At 40.8% G+C, this 26086-nt stretch overlaps 1 protein-coding gene across 1 annotated transcript in view; it reads left to right on the forward strand.

The window, feature by feature from the left end:
• Positions 1 to 9470: 9470 nt before the first annotated feature.
• Positions 9471 to 26086, forward strand: part of SYK (spleen associated tyrosine kinase) — a 54649-nt gene continuing 38033 nt past the window's right edge. Inside the window, 3 exon segments of the mRNA XM_042453209.1 lie at positions 9471 to 9704; positions 23190 to 23648; positions 25875 to 26035. Coding sequence (XP_042309143.1) covers positions 23232 to 23648; positions 25875 to 26035 — 578 coding nt within the window. The 5' untranslated portion in view covers positions 9471 to 9704; positions 23190 to 23231.

Below are 26086 nucleotides of genomic sequence, written 5' to 3' on the forward strand. Positions count from 1 at the left end.
GTTTTAAACACTCTCCAAAATGCAGGACCATAGAGATAAAGGGAACAGACACTGTAGCATTTCTGTATATATACATATTCCAGATGACCCTGGAAAAGCATAATCAATGATATGTCTTGGGACAGGGCATAGAGAGATAAGACAGACAGTTGCTCAATCTATTCATGTCAGTATATTACACTCATACATGTGTTCTGATGTATAATTTCTGTTACATTCAAATTAAGGATTGTAGGTCCAAATCTTCATTTAAACCTGCAGGCACCAAGAATTTTGGTCTTAGAATCCATTCTATCTCTTTTTCCTTTAAAATATGTTCTTTATTATGATGAACTCTTTCTATAACCCAAAACCAGAAATTAGCTATAAGAAATCAGCCCCTGAGGAAGGCCAAGTGTGGCCAAAATGTGTTGGGATTTTTAAACACTGAATCAACAGTTGACCATTTTAGAGCATATGGAGCTTGTCTCCTCTTTGTTTGCTGCTTGGCAGCGTGCTTTCAGTTCCTTATCTATAAAGGTTCTAGTGCAGTGATGGTGAACCTTTTAGAGACCCAGTGCCCAAACTGCAACCCAAAACCCACATATTTATTGCAAAGTGCCATGTCCCTCTGGCTTTCTAGTAACAAACTCTGGCAAACTCTGTGCTGGGGCGACGGCATATGTGCCCACAAAGAGGGCTCTGAGTGCTACCTCTGGCACGTGGGCCATAGGTTCGCCATCACTGTTCTAGTGGGTCATGAATACTCTCCTGTCAAGCTCTCATGTTCTCCAATCTTGTTCACCCTCCAGTTCACCAATTGACCCTTCCACTTAATAATATTACTAATATTGGTTCCATATCCTGAACTGGAGTGGGGTAAAGTGGGGAACTATATTCAGCAGTGAGGATCAAAAGCATATAATACTAAAAAATCAAAACTTGTTTACACAGAGAATCATGACTCCTTTTTCTTCATTTTGAAATGAAAAGAGCTATAGTTATGAGCACTAAAACCCTTTATAAATAATGCATTAATTAAGGGTTTCCTCCATACTATCTACGTTACGAGCATTTTTAGGGAGATTGTTTATTCTGCTTTACCACAAGAAAGGCTATTTTTACATTAAAGATGCAAAAGATTTTCCCTCTCTACAATTCACAATGCAATAAAATTCTTGTTTTATTTTAACTGCTTATACCCATAAGCAATTGCAAGCAATACAAAAGAGGTGATACTGATATAAAACATGTGTAATTGAGCTTTTCAGTGCAAAAATATAACTAATACAAATTATTCTATCAACTACTTAGATTCTTGCTTGGATTTACTTAACTGCTGTTGCAAATAATGCAACATGACAGAAAATGCATTCATTATCTAAAGGTAGGTCTGCCGGTATATCATTATTGTTATCTGTTACAGTATAGGATTTTTTTTTTAATGTTCTGGAAGACCCATACCATAAATAACGCCCAAATAATGAGCTAAGTCTTCTATAGAAATACTTCCACGGGCCCATAATCTTTACAGCCTTGAAGGCAACTTGTGACAAGGACTAATGGCAATTGCAGTCCAATAAAATCTAGAGGGCCACAAGTTGTATTTGCCCACGCTGCCTTGCAGGAAAATTACACTTTCAAAGTGAGTAGCTGGCAGCTGCTGGAATCTTAAGTTCTGTGAAGGCTATGTGGAAAAGTGAAATATCTGGAAATAGTTGCAAATCACTGATGAACCATTCTTATTAAGTGCTTCCCTATGGATAAGCATTTGAAAATAAGTAATATCAAGTCGACTCAAGGTTATGTAGAAGCATCAAAGACCACTGAACTCTGTCCTGACAGACCTGTGCCCATTCTTGGATGTCATTTATCATGACAAATATTTATCTGAGTTTTCAATCAGCCATTTCATTTAATCACTATTGATGCATTACTGAATAATGAGAAATGGTGAGTGGTGAAAGAATCAAGCAAAACCCTTGAGACTGATTTTAACACGAACTTTCATGGACTGATATCCACAAAAGCTATTGTTAAAATAAATTAGTTAAGTCTCAAAGATCTGCTTGATTCCTTCATCCTCCCCTTTCCCCATTTTATGCTGAAATAGACTAACATGGCTATCCCTTTGAATAAACACTGAATAAAGACTGAGCGTGTTATTGCTACCCTCTCAATTTGCATTTCCATAGATGAACAACGTTCTGAAGGAGGGCATTTGCGCATAGAAGAGCTTCTCTTTTTCAGAAAGTTGTTGTCCATGTGAGAAGAGTAAGAGAAACATATAAGGACAGAGTAAGCTTAGCGTTCATATGTTTATTTTTAAAGTTTTTAGTCTTCATTAAATCATATTCTTATTTACTCTTTGGTCAGAGCTGGACATAACTCTTTTTGCTTCCAGCTACCAGGCCTAGGAATATTGAAATAGTCTTCTTCTTCTTCTTCTTCCTCATTTTCTTCTTTGTAAAAAAAAAAAAAGACTGTTTTGCATTGCTTCTTATAAGTTGTATTGTGGCCATCTGAAATCTGAGATCCAGAGCTTATTATACATTCAAAAGACAAAAGTAAAATACAGAATATTGTTTTAAATATTTTCCATCCTGCAGAGCAAAGATTCCCACTGTGAGGAAATAGACAAAGAGAGAAATATATGTACAGGTATATGCAATTTCAGTTTCTTTAAATATATTTAGTATACCATGGCTGTCTCCTTAAGTTACAAAGCATGGCAGATTGTCTGAGCCAACCCTCCATGCAAACTCAGAGCCAGCATCAATTTATTTGCATACTGTACTATTTACTTATTTATTTATTTATTTATACCCCGCTCTTCAGCCAAGACTATCAAAGTGGCTTACAATTTGTTAATTAGACATTTATGTCAATTTTTTTCCATGTCTCAAAACAGGTCTTATATCAGAACAGTTTATATGCAAAAATAACATAACAAAATAAACCATTAATCATTAGAGACATGACATGATTTAAACAGCCATGCTATTATCAAAACATGGATGAGCTAGTGATAGTAACACAGGCCAGTATTAAACTATTGACCAGTAATTCTGAGAACGGCCTAGTAAGAGAAATACAAAAGTTATATCCAAATATTTTTTTTTAAAAAAGACCCCAAAAGTAACCTTTGCCCTCACAAGACCAAATACTGATTATCTCTGACATCTCCAATAGTATGAGGAGCTTTTGCAGCTGGAATCAGTCAGAGCCTTACCATCCCAAACCAGCAGTGAAAAGCCACCAGACAAAGAGCAAAGGCCAGGCACCTCCTAGAACCCCTTGCAATTTACAGGTATCCTTCCGACAACATGCCATGAAGTTTCTTTTCTGAAGAAGGCTTTGGAAAGACTGAGAACCAATGCATTTGTTTCTTTCAAACTTTTGGATCTGTGGGATTCAGCAAAAAAGCCTCCTGTTCAAAAAGGCTGTGTCTCCTTAACTGTAACTAATTTGTGGCACTTGAAACACCACAACATTTAGACAGTAGCCTGTGTGATAGTGGATGGAATCCAAATGTCAGTAAATGCAATACTGTGTGCCCACTAAAGCATATCACCTAAACTGCTCTTGCTGAGTGAATTCTCAATTGGGTTAGGTACAGTGAGGGGAAACATCTGTTTGTGAGCTGCAAAGCTGTGCATAACTGAGAAAAGGCAAATGTACTTGATGAAAATGTTAGAAGTACCATACAGGACATACATTCTACAGATGAGTGGTTCATTAACATTATGTTATTATATGTTGCCTATGCCTGAGTAACATCTTACGTTGTGGAGACAATTTTCTGTAGACATAACAGACATGCATTTGGTTTCCCAGTCTCCCTATCCCAAACAGTTTATTTCCTACAGATTTGTCCTCCTCTTAACTTTCCAAATTACTGTTACACAACATCAAAGAACGGAACTGACTTAACCTGCTAGGTGAGAATTCTCCATATTGAGAAACTTGGAAATGACAGCCAGGCAGATCTTGCACAATCTACTTTTCATTTTCTCCACATACACCTTTGGTGGAAGGAGTGGCTGGGAATGCCCTCATATTGTGGGAATTCACAGTAGCCAACACAGAGATTCCAGATAGATCTATATATTAATATTATTCATTTCAATTTAGACAGCTCCTCCTGCTAATTAACAAGGATAAAGATAAACACTGGGTCCAGGTGGAATTAGTAGCTGATCCAGACTTTAAAACATTTTTTCTTAAAAAAAGAAAAGAAAATAAGAAACACCATTAACACCACAGGCATCCCCTTTCTGCAACCTTTTATAACAGCATGGAATAAGCAAATTCCACATTTCTCCTTTTATACCCGTTATCATACATTCTTTATTCTGTCATGAAGATATCGTAAATGGGAAGCTTCTGGCAAGTATAGATTAGATTTCCCTCCCACAAAATATAGGCATATCTAGACAACGAATAACAGGAAAACTTCAAAAATAAGTGAGGTCTTGGTACAGAATTATTCAATTACATTAATTCATTAATCTTACATTTTCTCAAGCATACAGAAGTAAAAAGGCTAACCTACCATTCACTACCATTCACATAACAACACTAGCATCTTAATACATCTGGCTAAAGGGTTAGTATCTATTATTGACAATTAACTACTCTCTAACAGATACTCCAGACTACAAGGGTTAAAAGGTTAGTGGACACAGGATTTGATGCATGATATTAGTGATGTTAATTAGAATACAGTAGGCCCTTCAGTATTTCAGTACCCCTGTGAATACTGAAATCCATGGATGCTTGAGTACCATTATATACAATGTTGTAGCAAAATGCCATCCTTTATATGGTATTTTAATCTCCAATTTTAATTGTATCATGTTTAATCCTGTTTTAAGAGGGGGATTTGGGACATAATGTTGAATGTGGATATTTTAATGTGTTGTGAGCTACTTTGATAGTCTCGTCACAGAAAAGTGGGATAAAAATAAAAGTTTTATTATTTATTTATTTATTAAAATGGTGAAAACCCTTAATACTTTCTTTTTGGATTAGATATAGGAATATTTTCAAGTTGTGGTTTTTTGAATCTGTGAATGCAGAATCTATGGATACAGAAGGCCAACTGTGTTTTATGGAAGATGACACCCTTCAAATCAATATCTCACAATCTAGGGAAACTACATATAAACTAATTGACAGATATTATTTAATGCCAATGAAAATATCCCAGATTTCCCATCATAGTTATCCAGAATGTTGACGAGGTTGTTTTTCGTATGTAGAGAGATCTTGTAGCGCCTTTCAGACTAACTGAAAGAAAGAAGTTGGCAGCATGAGCTTTCCTAGACTAAAGTCTACTTCCTCAGATGCATAAGGATGTTTTTATTTTTATTTTTATTTATATCCCACTTTTCTCCCTAAACAGAATCCAAGCCAGCTCACAGACATTTTAAAGACACGGTATAGTTTTTAAAAAATATTCATACACAAGTTTAAAGACAATTAAATTAATGCTCAGAAAAAAACACTACAAGATTAAAACAAACTACTAATATACACAATTAAAACATAGTGAAAAAGACAGAAACAGATAAAAAATAAAAACAGATATTTATCAGTCAATTATTTGCATCTGTGGTGGAACTGTGAGAAAACCTCCATTTACTAGGGGAAAAATATTCCAGGAAAAAGGTAATATTACCAATCAACAGGTTCAAAGTACTCCTAGAGTTAACACTGTTGTACATAGAATCTCTCTCTCTCTTGCTTCCCCTCTTTAGTCACTTTGGCAGAATTCATTGGGTACATGGTCTTATCTGAACTGGGCTGGGGGATCCTTTTTGGCCAGATTGGCCCTGGAAAAGCACTGGAAAACAGCAGTAGGAGAGGCCATAACCAAAACTGTATGCAGCAACCAATGTCCTCAGTGTGGCTGACTACGTTATTATTCTCTCTCTCTCTCTCTCTTTCCCTCTCTCTCTCTCACACACAGGCATTCAAAAAGCCTCCATTGGTGCCAATGAAAGTACAATATTTGAAAAGTATAGTTGCAGCAGAGGTTGGACAGTTTTCAGAGGAAAACTGCCTACAATGAATGATGGATATCCCTTCCTTCTCCAGCAGTGACCTCTCCCAAATTCTCTCCAGAACAGGACTGAGTCTTTTAAACCTTTCAATGGTACCAAAGAGTCTTTTTATGACCACAGCAGAAGATAGGAATTTTTCCAGGGCTCAGAGATGGGTAGCATCACCACACATGTTGGGGAGGATTAGCATCATGTTAATTTTACAGCATGGGAGGAAGATAGCTGTGCAATCCAGAAAAAGAAAGAAAAAGAGTGAGAGGAGGCAGTGATTGTTCCTTATACCAGTGACGCATGGTCCAGTGTTAGTGCCAGTGTTGGGAGAGCAAGGCTGTGTCCTCACAGGAGACCATGATGTAAGTAGGGAAGGGGAACCTCATTCCACCACTGTATTCACCTCTTCCTGCTTGGAACAAAAGTCACCAGTTGCATTTGCTTGCCCTTTGTGGTTGCTCACCCTCTCCAGACTGGCAAAACTTAATGCCCAATATTTGTCCAATCACGGTTGGTAAGGCAAAGAAAGTTTTACCAGGCTTGAGAAGGTGAGCAATGACAAAGGGCAAGCAAATGCCTCTTCTGTCTCTGTTCCTCCCTACCTCCCCCTGCACACCTGTTCTCTTTGGGCAATGGACCAGAAAGGACTTTGCTTAGCAACGTTTTGGGGGGGGGGGGGGGGATAAAAATGTGCTAGTGGCTTTGTCTCTATTTTCTCTTTCCTTGCTTTACTTGTTATCTCTCACAGAACCCACAATCCTCATCACACAACTCTGGAAAGCCTAACTGATGAGATGGCTACTCTCTTTCAATGACGAAATGCTCCATTGCTGCAAAAGTGGGGAAACAGAAGTGCCTGGTGGGTCTCACTCTCTAGGCAGTGCTATGGATCCCATTCTTCCTGTTTCAGCTTTCAGAAAAACAGAAGGCAAGAGCAGCTGCCAGTTTCTCTTGATGGTACTTCTCACCTGCCTCCAGCTGTAACAAGTTCACAAGTGTGTATGCATACACACACAAATGAGAGCACCCTGGCAAAGGAATCCTACCCTTCCCCCAACCTTTCCAATGAAGGCATCAAGAGACTGACTTAGGCAACCCTGAGGCAAACCTATCATGAGGGCTTTCTTGGCAAGATTTGTTCAGAAGGAGTTTGTTTTTGTCTTCCTCTGAGGCCAGCATTTCTCCGAATGCTGTGACAGGAAGAAGAGAGTTTGACTTGTCAATAGGTTTCCATGCCCTAGCAGGGATTTGAAGCCTTCTCTCCAGAGTTGTAGTCCGATGCTCAAATCACTATATGTACCACAGTGACTCTTACACCCTTACCCTGAACTGGCTGATTTTTAAAGATGGCAGTGTTGGCATACTTCCCCCTCCCTATGCATGTCAAATGTGTAATTTGAACCTCAAGCCAGCATGGCGGAGTGGTTTGAGTGTTGGCCTATGACTCTGGAGACCAGGGTTCAACTCTCAGTTGGGCCATGAAACTCACTGGGTGACCTTGGGCAAGTCACAGAATCATAGAATCATAGAGTTGGAAGAGACCACAAAGGCCATCCAGTCCAACTCCCTGCCATGCAGGAAATCTCAAACAAAGCATCCCCGACAGATATCCATACAGCTTCTGTTTAAAGACCTCCAAGGTGGGAGACTCCACTACACTCTGAGGGAGTGTGTTCCACTGTCAAACAGACCTTACTGTCAGGAAGTTCCTCCTAATGTTGAGGCGGAATCTCTTTTCCTGAAGCTTGCATCCATTGCTCAGCATTCTAGTCTCTGGAGCAGCAGAAAACAAGCTTGCTCCCTCCTCAATACGACATCCCTTCAAATATTTAAACAGGGCTATCATACCACCTCTTAACCTTCTCTTCTCCAGGCTAAACATCCCCAGCTCCCTAAGGTATTCCTCATAGGGTATGGTTTCCAGACTCTTCACCATTTGTCAACCTCAAGGGAAGGCCATGGCAAACATCCTATGAACAAAACATGCCAAGAAAACCCCTTTAGGATTGCCATAAGTCAGACGTGATTTGAAGACAGACAACAACCACCAAACTAGGACATCGTCAGTGACCAGATCTCCTCCTTTTCCAAGACATGTCCTATATTTCAGACTTCTGTCCAGGAGGAATTTCACAATGCCCTCAATTTTGAGCACAACGTAAGAAGCATATTCAGGGTGACCAGATATCCTGACTGCAAAGGAGGACAAGGCACAGCAAAATTTAGGACATTCGGGAAAAATGGAGACCGTTACAACATATAAAATCTAAAAACACACATATAAATGTAAATGTAGGCCTAGTCATGCTCACAACAGAGGCCATTTGGGAAATCTTCCTGGACAGAAGGCTGACATGAAGGACAGGTCCTGGGAAGAGGAGGACAGTGGGTCACCCTGTTATAGGGGTGATTGTAGCTTTCATTTGGTCATGTCCTCCATATTTTTCTGGAATGTTCTCCTTTGTGGTGAGGACATGTGGCCACTCTGCATATAAACCCATGCTTCTTAGTCATGCTCAGAATGTGTGCCTTCAAGTCATTTCCAACTTATGAAGACCCTGAGGTGAATTTACCCTGGGATTTTCTTGGCAAGATTTGTTCAGAGGAGGTTTGCCATGGCCTTCCTGAGGCCAAGAGAATGTCACTTGCTCAGGGTCGCTCAGTGGGTTTCATGGCCGAATGGAGAATAAAACCCTGGTATCTGTGGGACCTTGGTATCCACTGGGGTTTGGTTCCAGGACCCTTCACGGATACCAAAATGCTCAAGTCCCATTCTGTTTTGTTGTTGTGCGTCTTCCAAGTTGTTCCTGACTTATGGTAAGCCCTAAGGGGTTTTCTGGGCAAGTTTCCTCAGAGGATGTTTGCCATGGCCTTCCCCTGAGGCTGAGAGTGTGACTTGCCCAAGGTCAGCTAGATCACAAGGCTTTGGAGGAACCATGGACAGCGAAGGTGGCCAGAGAGAATGTCTTGCCAAGATTTGTTCAGAGGAAAGGATGGTTGCCATGGCCTTCCCTGATGCTGAGAGAGTGTGACTTGCCCCAAGTCACTGAGTGGATTTCATGGCTGAGTGGGGAATCTGTGGGACCTTAGTATCCACTGGGGGTTGGTTCCAGGACCCTCCATGGATACCAAAATCCATGTCCCATTCAGTTTTGTTGTTGTTTTGTTGTGCATCTTCCAAGTCATTCCTGACTTATGGTGACCCTGTCGTGGGGTTTTCTTGGCAAGTTTCCTTCAGAGGAGGTTTGCCATGGCCTTCCCCTGAGGCTGAGAGTGTGACTTCTTGCCCAGGGTCACCAGAGAGAGAGAGGGAGACTTGGGGTTGCCCTCTCATCCCTGGGCTTGGCCCAGCCTCTCCTCCTCCTCCTGGGCCTGGCTCCTTCTTCTTCTTCCTTCCCCTTCTGCGAGAGAGAGAGGCTCGCCTCCAGTCTTGAGCAAAGGAGGCACGAGGAAGTGCTGCTGCTCAACAGCTGAAACCCAGGCGCCGCCGCCGCCGCCGCCGAGGAAACCGCCCCAGCAGCGAGCGAGCGAGCGAGCGAGGGCGAAATGAGGAAGCCAGCGGCGCCCTGAAGGGACTGGACTCCTTGGGGCCTGGGCTGGGGCCCGGCTGCAGGGTCGCCCAGAGGCAGGCAAGGGGCTCCCTGGCTTCCCCCAGTGCCCCTCAAGGTAAGAAGAAGAGCTGAGGATGGGGGATGCTGGGGCTAGGAGGGGGGAAAGGCAGTCCCTCTGGCCTCCGAGTCCTCTTCTTTCTTGGCAGGTTTTATTTGCTCTTGCCATGGCCAGCCTCTGAGGCTGAGAGAGTGTGACTCCTCGCCCAAGCTGTCTCACAGATACACACACACACGAGTGGGTTTCCCCCCTTGACCAAGCTGGGATTTGAAGCCTGTGCTTTTCAGGGTCGCTCAAAAGCACTGCACAGGATTTAAAGGCTGAGTGGGAGGGATTTTTTTTGGGGGGGGGGGGTTGGGAGTGTGTCCAGGTGTCATTAACTCCTGACACACACAACAACAGTAATAACAACCAGGGTGAGCAGATGTCTTGGCTGCAAAAGGAGGACCTTTAGGGGAATTTCTTTTTTTACAAAATAAAAGCTAAAATTGCTGCCCCAGAAATGTGGATTCGTGCTCCTTAGCCATGCTCAAATTGGAGGACCTGACGGTTGAAATGTAGGACGTGTCCTGGAAAAGTAGGACGCCTGGGCACCTTGGCCACAACACAACGGGATCCCTATAAACCTATCAGCACTGTTCAGGGAAGCGTTCCTAAGGCATCACTTGAATTGTTATTGTAGGTTTCATTTTTTATTTGTGACCTGCTGTATTTTATTATTTAATGTTAATGTGTATTATTACGTTAAATTATTTTTATAGACTGTGCGCCATAGGCAGGCTTTATTTTATTTTATTCTATTTTTAACTGATTGTATGAAAAGTGCTGTGTAAATTTACAGCGCTCTATAAATAAAGCTTAATAATAATAATGTACTATTAATAATAACAACAGAAATGTTGTGAGGGTCAGTGGCGCAATGTGTTAACCCACAGTGTCACCTTCCCCCTCCATTGGCCTTCTCCCATGCCACACCATACAGAAGCCTCACTCATGTTTTTTTGTGCTTCTTGTGGTGTGCTTTCAAGTCAATGCCGACTTATGGCAAACCTAAGGCAAAACTATCACAGGGTTTTCTTAGCCAAGTTTCTTCAGAAAGGGGTTGGTCACTGCCATCCTCTGAGGCTGAGAGAGAGTGACTTGCCCAAGGTCACCCAGGGAGTTGACATGGCCGGGTTCAAACCCTGGCCTCCAGAGTCATAAGCCAATGCTGAAACCACACCACTGATCGTAGTTCCCGTATATCGCCGAATGTACTGGCAGTAGTTGTGACATAAACAACTAGCAACATTAAAATGATATCTTTAAATTGAAATACCATATGTACTGCCTAACTGTATTTACTTGTCCAGTGGGCCCTTGGTATCCCCTGGGGTTTGGTTCCAGGATCCTCCGTGGATACCAAAATCCGTGAATTCTCAAGTCCCATTTTAAGACAATGACATTTTAAGACAATGGTGTCTCTTACATAAAATGGCAAAATCAAGGTTTGTTTTGTGGAATTTATGTATTTTGGAATATTTTCAATCTGTGGATGCTTGAATCTGTGAATTAAAAATATAGTGTATATGAAGGGCCAATGGTACATATTTGTGGAAATTTGGTAAGATGTGCTGTTTTCATGGAATTGTTTTTTTTATTAAATTTTAAATGTATTAAAAAAAACACAACCCTAGGGACTCTTGTTTATTTTTACACTGAGCTTCGCCCCACTCACAGCATCTCTTCAGCATTTTAAAGGGACGCAGGTGAATGCCACAGACCATTTCTGTTTGGAGATTTAGGGTATCACTTGGTGGGGTTCCCCCCCCCCCCCAGTGATGCCCCGGGTGAGGAGTGGGAGAAACCTAAACAGTTCAGGGAAAGAAATGTGACCATAGTCAGAAGTCATGGAAAAGATCTCATTTCACCTTGGTTGTTGCCACACTGCAGAATTAATGCAGTTTGACACTGCTTTAACTTGTCATGGCTCTGTGATATGGATTGTGGGATTTTGAGTTTGTTGTGTCTCTAGAGCTCTCTGACAGAGAAGGCTAAATATTTCACACAACTACAAATCCCAGAATTCCACAGCATGAAGCCTGCATTAATTCTGCAGTGTTGTTAATGCCAAGCAGGTGGATGTGGAGGTTTTGGGGGTTTTTGCTGTAATTGATGAGTGTATATGTTCTGTCGAGGTTGAATCTAGTGCAGTTCTGTAAGCTTTCATGGTAGGAAGTGTCACCTTTTGGATGCTGCTGAGGAAATGGTGTTGGTGTTGACATGGAAGAAATTTGGACAAAGAGCATGGGTGGGTCTTCCCACAGAAATAAATATACACCTTTTTTCCAGCTAGAACATTAAATGAACTATATAAAAAAGGTCTAAATGATTTAGAGAATTATTTACCCTGTGAGTCTTTTCTAGCAAAGTCTCAGAAAAGTGCACATGGAGTAATCCCATTTTTATCCTAGCCGTTATTATGTGTGGATCAGCTGAAAGATGGTGATCTAATGAATTTAACAGGGTTTTCTTAGGCAAGGAATAGTCACAGGTGGGTTTTGCCAGTTCCTTCCTCTGAAACATAGCCTGCAGTACCTGATACTCATTGACAATATCCCATTCAAGTACTAAGCAGGGCTAGGGTTGCCATAATTGTCCACTAAAACCCGGGACAAAATGTGGAACAAAATCTAGACCCTAAGCAGGGCTAACTCTTGTTTAGCTTGCAAGATCATATGGGTTCTGGTGGTTTGCTAAAGGCCAATTTAGCAAATACAGCAATGGCGTGTAACATTTTAGCAGAAGTTGGAAGACAAGTTTTCCTTCTCAAAATCAGATGCTGCCTCCTCTACATCACATTGGTTCCCAGACTGAGCAATCAAATAATTTTTTCGTTTAATAAATCTATGTTTAAACACAGTAGGCTAAGGCACTCCAGAATCCAAACATGTCCATGTGGGTTACTGTGATAATAACATCTTTGTTTTCTGATCGTTCAGTGTACACAAACTTGGTTTGATGCACTAAATTGTTTAAAAAGTATTGTGTATACAATTATCTTAATTGGAATAATTGGAATAATTAAATTCCTTTTTAATTTACTCCTTTCAGTGTTTTTAATTATATTGTTCTTTTAATATTGTTGAGCCACTCTGAGTCCCAGCTGTGGGAAAAGAGCAGGATACAAATAATAACAACAACAACAACAACAACAACACCTTCAAGCTGTGTGCATAAGGTGCATATGAAACATAAATGAAACATGACTTGGGTCCCATCTCCAAGATAGCTCGTTTTGTTTATACAAGTATCCCAAAACATTTTTTTTAATCCAAAAGATTTCTGGTCCCAATCATTTTGGATACTGAACCTGTATAACACTGTGAGATCTTCTGCTGAGTTAATGTTTCTCTGAGGCTGAATCTACACAGTCTAAACAATGGGTCCAAACAAACAGGCCAAAATAAAGCTGCTTTGGGTCACTTTGGAGGTATGCTGTTTAAATTCTGGCCTAAGAGGCCAGAAGCCATACCAAAGCCACGCTCCAGTCCTAAGGACTGGAACACAGCTTTGGTGCGGCTTCCAGCCTCCGTCTAAAGATTTGTGTGCCATTTAAACAGCATACCTCCAAAGTGATCTGACGCAGCTATATTTTGGCCTGTTTGTTTAGGCCCAATGTGTCCTTACTTCCATCCCACTCCAGTTCGAAGAATCAACATTCCTCTTCTTCCAATGTGGAACCACTTTTGATGCCTACAGGCACTAAACTGATTTTAAAAAATCTTGAGTTTACTCTGCTGTTTTTGGGAAGAACCAGGTTTTTAAAACTTGTGGTTTGACCCTTAAATTGGGATCTTGGTGGAATTGGGAGTAGGGAAAGGGCAGAGCCAATTTGGTGTGTGATCACCTAAGTCATCTGATCATTCCCACCACAGAAGGGGAGCTTCCTTGTTTGTATTGCCATCAGGAAAAGATTGTGTTCTTCCCTCCTCCCTCTTAAAGTTATTTTAAAATAGATCTAAAACAATACAAACACCCCTTCTCTGCAGCCAGAACAGACACCCCTAATTTTAGGAGCTAAGAGTTGTGCAAAACAACATAGTCTTCAATGCTCACTAAAAAGTCAGGTCAGAAGGGATAGTACCAGCCTGACTTCATTTGGAAGGGAGATCCACAGTTAGAGTGTTGCTATAAAGCCTTGTCACATATACCCACCATCCTAGACTCACAGGGTGGTGGGATATACAACATGTCTTCTGATGATCTTAGATTCCAGACAGGATCACATAGGAGAAGGCAGTCTTTTGGATATCTTGGTCCCAAGCCATTTAGGGCTTTTTAAATAAAGTGTCTGATCTCTGCTTTCTTCTTTGAGTATGGCTTTCTCTTTACCCTTTTGCTGTATTAAATTAAGGACTGTATTAAATTAAGAACAGAATTTAATTTCATGTTGCAAATGCACCTGATGGGGATGAAGCTACAGTTCTATAACACTATAATGTCAAAGTGCTGCTGTGTCCATATTCTTCTATCTAAAACTAATAATGATACCACTAAAATATGCTATACAGCTGAAGATCCTACTCAGGTCCATTCTCTTGTTTCTCTGTGGCCAGTCACTTGGTTGTTCCTTCTTGTAGTTCCCTACAGCAAAATCTCAGTAACACTACTTAACACTGGGAAGGATTTCATAATTTCTTCAGTTGATTTTTGTCTGAACTTCAACACAGATCATTCAGCTGTAGAGAAACACAAGAGTATTCTCTTTTAGAAACAGTAAGTAGCATTTACTAAGACCAACTGTAGCAAGAGTGGTCAAAGTGAGATCCTAAAGCCATATGTGGCCTCCGGGCTATTTTTCTGAACCCAATTGCTTCCCAATTGCCCCCTTTACGTTAGAAAAGGTGAATAACCTCTCCCTAAATCCTCCAGGAGCAGCACATCGTTTTTTAGACAAAATGCAGTGCATGTATATTCAAGTTGTTATTAGTATTTATTTATTTATTTATTTAGTGCTGTAGATTTGCACAGAGCTGTACATAAAAACAATAAATATATAACAGTAAACCTGCCTATGGCATACAATCTAAGAAATAATAGGATAATACATATAAAATACATAGCAGTATAGGAAATGGTTCAATAAAACAGGCAACAAAAAAGAACATCAAATAGCAAATGATAATCACGCAATGTCTGGGAATGCTTCTCTGAACAGGATGGTCTTCAACTCCATTTTGAAGCTGGTTAGTGAAGTGATGACCCTTGCTCGCAGGGGAAGAAGGTTCCAGGAGTGAGGGGCAGCAGGTGAAAAGGGGCGAATCCTAGATGGGGCAGAGGAAATCCTGGGCTGGGACAGCTGACCCTGACTACGAGAACGGAGGGCCCTAGTGGGAAGGTGAGGAGAAAGAAGGTCTGATAAATAAGGAGGGGCCAGCCCATGGAGGGCTTTAAACGTCGACAGCAGGAGCTTATACTGAATACGGAAAGGGAGGGAGAGCCAGTGAAGGGATGCCAACAAAGGAGAGAGATGGTCAGAGCGGTGGGCAGATGTGATAATGCGTGCAGCTGAATGCTGGACAGAAATTAAAGGACGGAGGTGAGAAAGAGGAAGCCCAGCCAAGAGATTGTTACAGTAATCAAGTCGTGAGACCACTAGGGCATGGACCAGAATATTGGCAGTAGAGGCGGAGAGATATGGTTGGATTTTTACAATATTGTATAAGAAGACTCTACAAGCTTTGGCTGTGGTCTGGATCTGAGGGATACATGACAGAGAAGAATCAAAGATAAAACCAAGACTGCGGGCTTGCAGGACTGGTTGAATAGAAATGTTCTCCACAGAGACAGAAAAGGAGTGTTGAAGAGTGGACTTAGGAGGAAAGACAAGGAGCTCCGTCTTGGACATGTTGAGCTTCAAACGCCGATGGCGCATCCACTGCGAGACAGCTGTGAGACAAGATGAAACTTGCTGTTCAAGCCTTGAAGAAACGTCAGGGGTGGAAAGATACAACTGGGTGTCATTGGCGTACAGATGGTAGGAAAAACCAAAAGAGCTGATGAGTTTACCTAAGGACAGTGTGTAGAGAGAACAGTAGGGGACCCAGAACAGAGCCCTGGGGAACTCCAACAGATAAGGGAACAGAGGACAAAGTTTGACCACCTGTGACCACTGCAAAAGATCTGTTTGACAAATAAGATCTAAACCAGTCGAGAACAGAGTCTGAGAACCCAAAGTCAGAGAGTATATCAACTAGAAGACAGTGATCAACAGTCTCAAAGGCTGCAGACAAATCAAGAAGGATGAGAACAGAATAAAGGCCATTAGCCTTGGCCCGTAAAAGGTCATTCGAGATCTTAGTGAGAACTGTCTCTAGAATGCTGACTTATGCTGACCCCATTAATTTCATAGGGTTTTCTTCAGCAAGAAAAAGTCAGAGGTGGTTTTGCCAGTTCCTATCTCCAAAGTGTAACCTACAGAACGTGTTATTAATTGGCAGTTTGTCATTCAAGTACTCACCAGGGCTGACCCTGCTTAGCTTTCAATATCAGAAAGGATCTGGTGCTTTTACACTGCTTAAAATAAGAAATGCAGTTTTTTAAAATCAAAGGTGAACTTCAGACCATTTCTAAGGGTTTTTGTTTTTGTTTATCCCACCCCTCCTTTTTTGCTAGTGTGTTCCCCCCAGTAAGGACCCCTGAAGGGCAGAGGCGGGGGAGCCTAGGCTGGGTGGTGGTGAGGCTGAGTACCCTGAAATGATCAGGCATAATTGGGACACCAAGGCACCCATGTAGTCAAACATCTTCAATCAGAAGTGTACTAAATAATCAAGAACAAAGAAATAATAAAATAGTAAAATAGTAAGAAAGCTATTGTTCTAGAGTAGACTCTTTCTACCCTGGGCCCATTTACTTGAGAGTAAGGGATACTGAACACATGAAAGGTACTTCTTAATGTACGCATTGTGCTTGTAAGAATCTTCATATTTAAAGATGTCAAAGTGATAATTGATTGGAAGAATAATTTATTCTCCCCCTGCAGGTACCTGCAGGTAGGCAAAATTAATAACAACCTGCTTGTTAATGTTGAGCCTTCTCTACCACAAAAACAGTTCCATCTCCCCTGCCTCCCAGAGGCTCCCAGCCAAAATTCTCCCCCCCCCCAAAAAAAATTTTTTTTGTTGTGTCCCTTTATGTCATTTCCAACTGACAGAGATCCTAAGTGCAATCCTATTGCTGGGTTTTCTCATCAAGATTTGTTCAGAAGGGATTTGACTTTGCTGTCCTCTGGGGCTGAGGGAGTGTGACTTGCCTAAGATCATCCACTGGGTTTCCAGAGTCATAGTCCAACACTCAAACCACTACATCACACTAGATCTGCCCCTAAATTAAAGTTTCACAATGTAGTGAGCAAGCTTTCACTTCCCCGAAACCTAAAGCTAGGTGGTACATTGTTGCTGTTGTTTTAAATAATGTTGGTGCAGAAAGTGGACGTGGAAAAACTTAAAACCTTGCTGTTTGTGACACTCTTTAAATCAAGTTAAGAGGTGTTTTGCAGACTCAGTTCAGTTAAGAGTATGCAAAGTGTAAAACAGATTGCAGGTTTCACTCCTTGGACAAATCATGGTCCTTCCTCCTTTGAGACAGACTTGAAACATTAATTCTGTTATTTTTAGATCTGTTTAAGTTTGTATTCCTTTACCACATCCACAATTTATGCAGTGTTACAGTAAATGTAGTCCTGCTGAGCTCAGTGTGGTTAAACTGGGTTATGCCTGTGCTCTAATCTGATATTTAAGTCTGTGTGCCATTATTATTTTATTATTATTACTGACATGTGATGACCTCCCCTGAAGAGGCAGGGTATCCTCCAGATTCGAAGGGAAGTCAACACCCAAAAGAGGCTCAGGGAACACCTGAGAGCAGTGAGGCTCCTAAACCCAACAATGAAACCATTTACCAATGTATCACAGGAGGGGACGCTGGGAGTGGCTGGAGGGGGAAGGTGGGGACACCCACTGGTATCCAGAGAGGGAGGAGCCGGGAGGACAAGACGAGGCTAAAAGCCAGGGGCAGGTGGATCTGGGGGAGAGGAGTGAGTGAGGGGACAGAGCAACTTTTGGGGCAAGGGAGAGAAGAAGGTGTGGTTGGGAAGAATGCTGGGGAACCTTGGCCAGGCTAATCCTGGCGGGATCAACAAGAAGACTGAGCTGCCTAGCAGCAGAAATGGGGGGAAAGGCAACTGCCTTGGGCTCAGCCCAAAGGATCAAGGAGTCTCCTGGAAAAAGGCTGATGCATCCCCTTGTTAACAAGTGTTCACAAGTGTCCTCGGACCCACTAATGTTTGAGAGAATTTTGTGGGATGCTAGAGGACAGTGCTGGAAGGTGGGGTAGGGTCCTTTACTCATAAGAAAGGGGGACTGGGAACTCCCAGAGAAGGGAACCCTGAAAGGCACTCCAACGGCCCCCAAAGTAAAGGGGGAAGACGGACCTTCAAGTAGAAGAAGCAAGGTCAGAGGCCATTTGTGGTGTTATTTTGGAGGAAGAGGGACTTGTTTAAAGTTATGCTTGTGTTGAAAGGTCAATAAAAGACTAAGGGGTTCTTCAGACTGGCCATTAAGGTCATGTCCACATGATGCACGCCCCGACTTTGCCCCCCAGGGTGTCGTGATGCCGCGTGCCGCTCCACATGGTGCACGGTGTCCGGATGATGCAGCACCATATAGCCACACTGTTGTGGCTATCACCCCCTTTCCTGGGCGCAAAAAGGAGCCGCTTTTTGCAGCTCCTTTGTGCTCCCTGGAAAGGCCAGATCAGGGCAATGGCATGAGATTGCCTCAGGCCTGATCCAGCTGAAGAAGGGGCAGCTGGAGGCTGCTTCTTCGAGGATGTTTTTACAGCCCCTAAGTGTATTGTTCCTGCACCCTCTTTCCGACTCTGCTTATTTCTGTGAGGATGGAGCCTACGCATCCAGCTACACCGAACCCCGCAGCTGATCTGGGCAGGGCCACATGATATAGTAATAATAATAATTCTCTTGGTATATGGCAGTAATTTGTGAAAACACAAAAGGATAACATTATGGGATTTACTTTCATACCTATCTAGGAATCCCCAGGTCCTCCAGAGCAACTCTGTGGTCAACAACCTCTGGAGATTCACTATAGAAGCATGTTAGAGGTCCTAGAAATGCCTACAGAAATGTTTTACCTAGGAATCTCTAGTCTTTCATTGCAACTCTGTAATCAATTTCTGGCAGAATTGCACTGGAGAATCTAGAGTTTCCTAGAGAGAAAGTATTACTCAAATCTGTGAATAGGCAGATCAGCAAAAGTCAAAGGCACAAATGTGGAGGGCTGATTGTAGTCTTAAAGGGGCTGTAGATTATTTTCTCCTCCCTTTCCCTTTTCATTCATCTCTCTGTGTGTGCCTTCAGTTCCCCTGCTGACTTATGGCAGGCCTGTGAATTTCATAAGAGTTTATTAAGCAATGAATGCTCAGAAGTGGTTTTACTAGTTTCTTCCCTGATATATAGCCTACAGCACCTGGCATCCATTGGCTGTCTCCCATCCATGTATTAACCAAAACTGACCCTACTTAGCTTCCAGGATTTCAGCAGTTGAGGCATTATCCAAGGCCCATACTTGCATTGTAAGGCTCCTATATGACCAGATTGGCAGATTAAATTCTAGGCATTCTACCTATTACCCAGATTCTAAAATTGCATTTTTTAAAAAACAAAATAAGTACAGGATTCCTACAGTCAGAAGGAGAAATTATGTGTTTATTTGCTGGAGTCCAGGGAGAAAGTGATCACACATCCAAAAAGAATATATCATAGGCAAATTGAATGTATATGTAGGAAACCAAGTAGAGGCAAAAATTGTCAGAAAATTTGATCTAGAACCCAGAAAAGAAGCAGGAGATCAACTGTTTGAATTTTGTGAGGCAACAGTTTGTTGAATGGAAACACGTTCTTCAGGAAAACAAAGAAACAATTGTAAATAGTTTATGTAATTCAAAGCAAAAGGTGGAGACGCTCCATTCTTTCTGCAAAAACAAAACTAGGAGCAGTTGTGGTACTGACCATGAACTGCTAATATCAAAAAATTGTGTAAAGCTAAAGAAAAACACTAAATAAATCTTCATGCCAAAATGCAACCTGAATAACATCACTGTTTAAAGAGTGTTTAAAGATAATGTAAAGACTAGATCTGCACTATTAAGCCTAATTAACTGGGAGCTAGAAGAACTCTGTTTTGTAAAGGAAGGATGTAAAACAAAACGAAAAAGCTATCTGCAACCAAAAAGGAAAAAAAGGCCTAACTGAATGACAGATGACTCCTCAAATCTTTAAGGGTAGATAAGAAATGGAAAATAAAAGGAGACAGAAATAGGATCAGAATCCTGAATGCAAGCATTATAAAAACAATATACTGAAGCATTATATAAAAGAGGTGAAAAGACAATAGATTCATTCAAGAAATTTAAAGATGAACCCACAGTTTTAGAAAGTAAAGTAAAAGCTGCACGCAATGCACTTAGGATAAATTAGTCACCAGGAACAGGTGGCATACCATCAGAGCTACTGTATTTCAATCTTCAGAGAGAGAATCCACTCAAATTCTAACCAAATTTGCCAACAAATAGGAAGAACAAAGCAATGGCCCATAAACTGGAAATGCTTAATACAGATTCCCGTCCCCATGACAGGGGACACCAGGGATTGCAGTATTTTTTTTTATCATATTAGAAGTAAGAAATGCCAGATGTCCAAGCTAGGCTCAAAGGGGAAGAGACCCTAGGTATTGTATTGCAAACTTACATTGGATAATGGAGTGCATTAAAGAATTTCAGAAGAAAATCAGTCTACAATTTATAGATTATAGCAAAGACTTTGGTATGTAGCTCATGAAGAAGAATGGTTCACTCTGAAAGAAATGATTGTACCACATCATTTTTTATTGTCCTTGTGTGGACAAGTGGTCACTATTAAATCAGAATACAAAGAAACAGAACGGTTTACCATTGTCATGGGGCCCAGGAAATCACTTCATCTAATTTGTGCACTAATATTGGAGGAAGGAAACATGAAAATGCGGGGAAGGAATGCCAGGATATGCAGATAATACCACATTGCTAACAAAAAAAATAGCAAAAACTTGGAACAACCATTGAAGAAAAGCAAGGAAGAAAGTGTGCAGGCAGAGTTACAGTTTGTTTGTTTGTTTATTCATTCACTGGCATTATTATATATACAAAGTTCAATAAAAGAGAATTTTTATTGCCTGCATTTCTTTTGTGGCCATTATTATTATGTGTTTCATTTAATCGTTACTACTGAAAATAATTTTGTTGTAGGTAGTGTTAAAAAAAGATCCACACTGCATGTCAAATATATTAGGTATGATGCTGCCACGGGAATATTTAAAATATATTCAGCACTATTTTCATTAATTTTATGCAATTTAAAATGGAAGCCTTTAGACTTTTTCTTAAACTCTTAAACTTTCAAATTGCAATATTTCAAACATCTAACCACATTTTATATTAATATATGAAAACATACACAGTGTAATTCAAATGCACATTTATTTTTTTCAGATTGTAGTTTCAATCCCAATTTACTGCAACAGAACAAAAGTACTGCATGCAGCTAGAAGTTATAGGACAGGGATGATACCTGATGATAGGGACTACCTAATTAACTTCAATTCAGTTAGACTCTCTAATGAAAATTGGTAACAATGTATTTTTCAACATTTTAAAAATTTACTCTTAATTCAAAATATCAATGTTTCAAATGTATTTTTCAACATTTAAATCCAATTTAAGTTTAACTTTTGGTATTAAACTTATTCAAGAATCACGGCTGGTATCCTGCACTGCATTTACAGATTGGTTACCTAGAACTATGTTTGTAACTGCTCTGTATTCAGATATGTTCCATATTCATTCCACAATCATCAATACCCACAGAAGTCATTTTAAACTTGAATGACAGAGGAGTGCTATGTGAGTGTGGGTGCTTCAGGATGACACAGCTAGCCTCCTCCTGCTAGTTGTGTCAACCTGAAGTGCCCCACTTGCCCATGCTCCAGGCTTCTGTTGCTTGGAGCTTCTCCTTCACATTTAAGGTGGTTTCCAGAAGTCAATTCTTTAGGCCATTCATAATTATATTTACATAACTTCACAGTGCCATCCAGGTTAAGGGGTAAAAGGAGGAGATTTCTTGACCTAGGCTTGAACCCCACCTCAAGAATGCCAACTCAAAAATCACCTGGATCTCTACTTTCCCTTCATGCAAATTAGGACATTTGACTTAACTGCCCTTCATTTCATGAGTACCTACTGCATTGCAGTGTGAGCCAGCAAGTCACTGATTAATAGCAGCAGTAAGTAAATCTTTATTGAATCAGTCTGCCGGCTATATCAAACAGTTAAAAAGAAACAAAACCCGAAGCATAGGGGAAAGCACAAAAACAACATTGTTAACGAGAAAACACATTGACAAATGAGAAAATATAAAAAATAATATACAGAACAATATATACCGATAAAAACGCCATAGGAACATGGGACTGAGTTAGAACAGTGATCCATCTAGCTGAGTAGCATAGAACCACTGACTTTTCAGGGTTTGTAGCAGAATTCTTTCCTAGCCCTGCCTCAAGAGGGCAGGAATTCAGCCTTGGAACTAGTACAGTCAGTTTGGTCACGGTACACCCCTCCCTTCTTCTCATCTATGAACTTGCTGTGTGGTCTTAGGCAAGCCACTTTCATCTTCCTCATTTGCCTGCTGAAAATTCAACATATGCAGACAACTTAGCTAAAGTACCACATCCAGCACTGTTAAATTACAACAAAACTATCAAAGGTGACATTTGTCCGTGTGTTTATTAATTAAATAGACCTGTGATGGGGAAAAAAACCTTCCTTTCAGTATTGTAGTTGTTCTTTTTGGATTCTGAATTTGAAAAAAATAATACAATACAAATGTCATAATACACACCGTTCTTTCATAAATTCATTATTTTTATCTATTTAGTTGTTACTCAACTTTGATTAAATGTGGACGCTGATGTTCCAGTGTGATTTCTTTTGGTGCTTTTGAACAGATTTTTGTCTTTCATATCAGTGCATTCAAGTATTTTGAAAGTCCATTAGAAGACGTTAACCCTTTTCTTACTCTTCGCAGGATCATTTCATTCAGTCACATTGCAATATAGAAATGTCAAAGCAAGTTATGAAAAAACTAATGATAGAGCAAATCTGAGGTCATTTTTGTATTTAGAGTGCCAAATTCCTGTGAAACCAGTATGAGTTTTAAAAAAAAGTTTTTGCAGGACTGTGTTATATTTATAACCTTTAGCAACTCCGTATACATGATCCTCTTTCTCACTAGTTTATCCTCACAACAAACTTGTGAGGTAGGTTATGCTGAGAGAGAAGGACTAGCCCAAAGCCATCCAGTTTCATGGTTTCATTCCATCAAAAGTTAACATTGTGATTTAACATACAAAATATTATTCTCAACATATGCTCCTTTTTTCCTTACAGGTATAAAATAAATTCTACAGAGAATTAAGAATTCTTTGACAAATGAAAACAATGGCAACTGTTAATTCTATTAGCCACCTCCCCTACTTCTTTGGCAACATCACACGTGAGGAAGCTGAAGATTATTTGATACAAGGTGGACTGAGCAATGGACTGTACCTACTGCGACAGAGTCGAAACTATCTAGGCGGCTTTGCTTTATCCCTGGTTCATGATAAGAAAGTTTTTCATTATACCATTGAAAGGGAAATTAGTGGCTCTTATGCTATTACAGGAGGAAAATCCCACAGGAGTCCTGTAGAACTCATTAACTACCATTCAGATGAAATAGATGGTCTTGTTTGCCTACTCAGAAAACCATGTAATCGCCCACCAGGAGTGGAACCAAAAATTAGTCAATTTGAAGACTTAAAAGAGAATCTAATCAGGGAATTTGTCAGAAAAACTTGGAGTTTACAAGTGAGTTTATTTTTCTTTCTTCTAAATTGGTTTTCCTACCTCTCCCTTTTCCATTTGGTACCTTATGAATAAAAAGAGGTGTGGAAGAGAATAAGAAAACTTAAGTTTTTTAACTGTTGGGGATTTATGCTTGTGATAATTAACAACTGAATGTGACCCCCAAGGCCCATCTTTGCAGCCCAGCCAAATGGTTTGTGTGGCATTGCAGATCTGGGTGCTGGGAAATGACCTCTGTAGTGCCTTCCTGGTTGTGGACTACATTAAGGCAAGCAATTGTTGTACTACTCTGTTGGGTCTCCAGCTGTCTGTGCTCACTGTATCTCTTGACTGGGAGGGTACTGCAGCAGACATTTCCTAGTACACCAATCCACATTGGCCCAGAAACACTTCGGTTGGAGTGCTGCCAGGCTGAAAAGATAATGGTGGGGAAGGAGTGTCATTCCCAGACATAACTATGATGGTGGAGTTCTGTCATCTTAGTTATATTTGATGATGAAGGATCTTGGCCCATACTTTTTTGTTCTTTGTTGGTATCCAAAATGCAAATATGAAATCCTGTCACATAACAAAAATGCCATTCCTGCTTACTGGTGTTCATTCTCTCTCTCTCTCTCTCTCCCCTCCCCTCCCCTCCCCTCCTCCACCCTCCCTTCAACCACCACCACCCCCCTCTCTCACACACACACACATCTCAATTGTGGAAATAAACACAAAACTATTTGAAATTCTCCTGTTCCACCCTCCATGCAGCAAACATCCTTCCTATATCCATGCCTATGACATTACTAAGGGCACATTTTTCAGTGGCATGGATCGCACAATCACGATTAACATTTTCACACACATCGCGATTAAAGAGCATTGCCCCTGCAATTAATAGGCAATAAACAGCAACAACAGGATTTCCCTGTGAATGATTTCTTGCTGTTTATTGCCTATTTATTCCCGGAATAATGGCACTTTAATCACAATGTTATGTGAAAATGTTAATCACAGTTGCGCAATTTTCATGTGATTTTTGCTGTATAAACCCCCAATTTTCCCAATGTGATAAAGTCCAATCTCTTTCATAAATTTGTTGGTTTATCTGGCATGTTTAATCTTTGTCCTTTTTAGTATCCATTTAAAAAATCCTGGTGTTTATTCTACTCCTTGATTTGTTTGATACTTAACAGGTATATATTGAAGAAACTGCTTTTCACGCCATATCTCCAAATGTTGCTGGACCATTATAACTCTGAAAGAGAAATGAACAGTGTTACAGGATCAAAGAGCCATTTCCTCCCCTTCTCCAGACCTCAGTGGTCACATAAGCCTCCTCCCCATTCAAGAGGAGAGAAAAGGTTTTTAAAATGACCCATTTCTCCCCAGAAGCCTCCAGAAACACAATTGGCCAGCTAAAGCATACTTAAGCCCTGTTTTTGGCATACAATAGCCTTTCCTGAGTAACAGGAAGTGACTTTTTCTGTTGGGGGGCAGTCTTAAAGGGCATATCTGATCTACAGGTCACACTTAGCTCACCCTTGGTGACTTCTTTCAGAGGGCTCATCTACATGGGCCAAATAAAACAATATCTCCCCCATCCTCATGATTATTATTATTACATTTATTTATATAGCGCCATAGGCGTTACATAGTGCTTTACAAAGGAGAAATCATCATGGCAATGGAGGGCCAAATCAGCAATTTGAGTGCAGATTGTCTTCACAATTTAAGGCCAATTCCTCATGGAATTCACCCTATCCATCCATAAACTTTTTTTTTTAATTACTTTTTGCTCCTGATATTGCAAGAAAACCTGGAACACTGCATAGCGATGCTGTGCAGCTGTCTACATATGTGTCCCCGCCATTTCACCCGGCACTTCTACCACAACTCCCTCTCTCTGATGTCACAATGAGCTGCCCAGCCATGTGCTCGACACTGGGTGTCAGAGAGAGAGACCTGCATAACTGGCAGAGGTACCAGGAGACCCAGCAGGGATGCATGTGTAGACAGCCAGCCAGTGTCTCTGTGGAGTGCAGATATAACAGAGGAAATCTGGGGCAGCTCTGGAGCGAGAACACTCTGAGAACAGTCCAGAGTATTCTGGCTGGTGTAGGTGAGCCCAGATTAGCTGTCTAATAAAACTTTGGATGTGTCCAAGCCATTCAAAATGTAGCTCAGTTTCTCAGAAATAGTTATATTACATTCTTACACCTTTCCCCTGTTTTGTCCATTGTACAGGGGCATGCTCTTGAGCAAGCAATCATTAGTCAGAAACCACAGCTAGAGAAACTGATTGCAACAACAGCCCATTTGAAGATGCCCTGGTTCCATGGGATGATATCTCGTGAGGATTCAGAGCACCGTGTTCTTCTAGGGACAAAGACCAATGGGAAATTTTTGTAAGTAAACATTTCCCCCTGTAATTCCCAAATGTTAATGATAACAATCTG

The sequence above is a fragment of the Sceloporus undulatus genome, chromosome 2, assembly GCF_019175285.1.
Source record: "Sceloporus undulatus isolate JIND9_A2432 ecotype Alabama chromosome 2, SceUnd_v1.1, whole genome shotgun sequence".
In the NCBI taxonomy this organism is placed as follows: Eukaryota; Metazoa; Chordata; class Lepidosauria; order Squamata; family Phrynosomatidae; genus Sceloporus; species Sceloporus undulatus.